The sequence below is a fragment of the Trypanosoma grayi genome (genome assembly GCF_000691245.1).
Source record: "Trypanosoma grayi strain ANR4 Tgr_2231_V1, whole genome shotgun sequence".
Taxonomy (NCBI): Eukaryota; Euglenozoa; class Kinetoplastea; order Trypanosomatida; family Trypanosomatidae; genus Trypanosoma; species Trypanosoma grayi.
The window spans coordinates 1-1,044 of NW_008827849.1; the positions used below are offsets into that span (position 1 = coordinate 1).

Below are 1,044 nucleotides of genomic sequence, written 5' to 3' on the forward strand. Positions count from 1 at the left end.
CTCCTTCTCCTTCTCCTTCTCCTTCTCCTTCTTCTTCTTCTTTTCTCTATTCTTCTTCTTGGACGCATTCGCTTCCTTGCTGCTGGATCCTTTCTTCGAATCGGTGAGACGGAACCCGAAGAACCCTCTCCTCACCGCTTTAGAAGTCTTGGTGAAGTCCTCTACGTTACCATTCTCTTCCTCCTCCTCCTTCTCCTCCTCTTCCTCCTCCTCCTCCTGCTTCTGCCCTTCCTCGTCACACCCGCCGTGTGGCTTATCACTATACGGTTGCGGGCGTGCCGTTTGGGGCCGCAAGGTCGTACTCATCGTGAAGTCGGGTGACTGGCACTCAATTGTCGACGTGGACGGTTCCGAGTGCGCTTCCGGTGGTTTCGAAACAATCTCCTTCTCCGCAACCCTCGCCACCGCCGTTGTTGTTGATGTCGGGGCGGTAGCGTCAACGCTCGTCACTCCATTGCCGTTGCCTCCCCCACCACTGTCCGGCTTCTTAGCGTCCGCCTTTCCAGCACCGTCGTCGTCACTGTCATCCGGCTTGCCGTAGCGCTCCTGGAAGATGCTGGCGGCCAACCTACGTGAATCCCGAGCGACGAAGGGCGCTACAGGAACGACGGGCGTCAATGCATACATACTACCGTCTGTGGGTACATTCGCAGTGAATCCGCCGCTGTCCACATCGATATCCTCTACCTCCATGTAGATGGTGAACGCAGGGCGCCGCTGCGGCGGTGAGAACGAGCCATTCGCTTTGCCATCATGGGACGAGTTGGACGCCGCTGACCCTTCTGGTGTTGCCCCTGCAGTAGACGGGGTGCTCCCTGCTGCCGCCGCTGCCGCTGCTGCCAGAGAAGCCGAAGCCGCAGCGGCGAGCGGAACCCGTTGGTGTGGGTCCAAGGGGACATCTCCTTTTTGTTGCTTGCTGTGGGAGTTGCAGCCACCCATGTACCACCGGGTGGATGTGAGAGGCGCCGGTCCCTCGTGCTCTCCGTGACGCCTGGTACTCGCACGCCCTTCTTCCCTCGGGGCGGTCTGGGTGTGTGTGTGTGT

At 59.5% G+C, this 1,044-nt stretch overlaps 1 protein-coding gene across 1 annotated transcript; it reads right to left on the bottom strand.

Moving 5' to 3' along the window:
• On the bottom strand, window positions 1-939 carry DQ04_22311000 (hypothetical protein; the record flags this gene model as incomplete). The annotated part of the gene is made up of 1 exon (XM_009318087.1): window positions 1-939. A coding segment is annotated over one exon (939 nt), but the record flags the coding sequence as incomplete, so codon positions are not given.
• Between the last annotated feature and the right edge of the window lie 105 nt (window positions 940-1,044).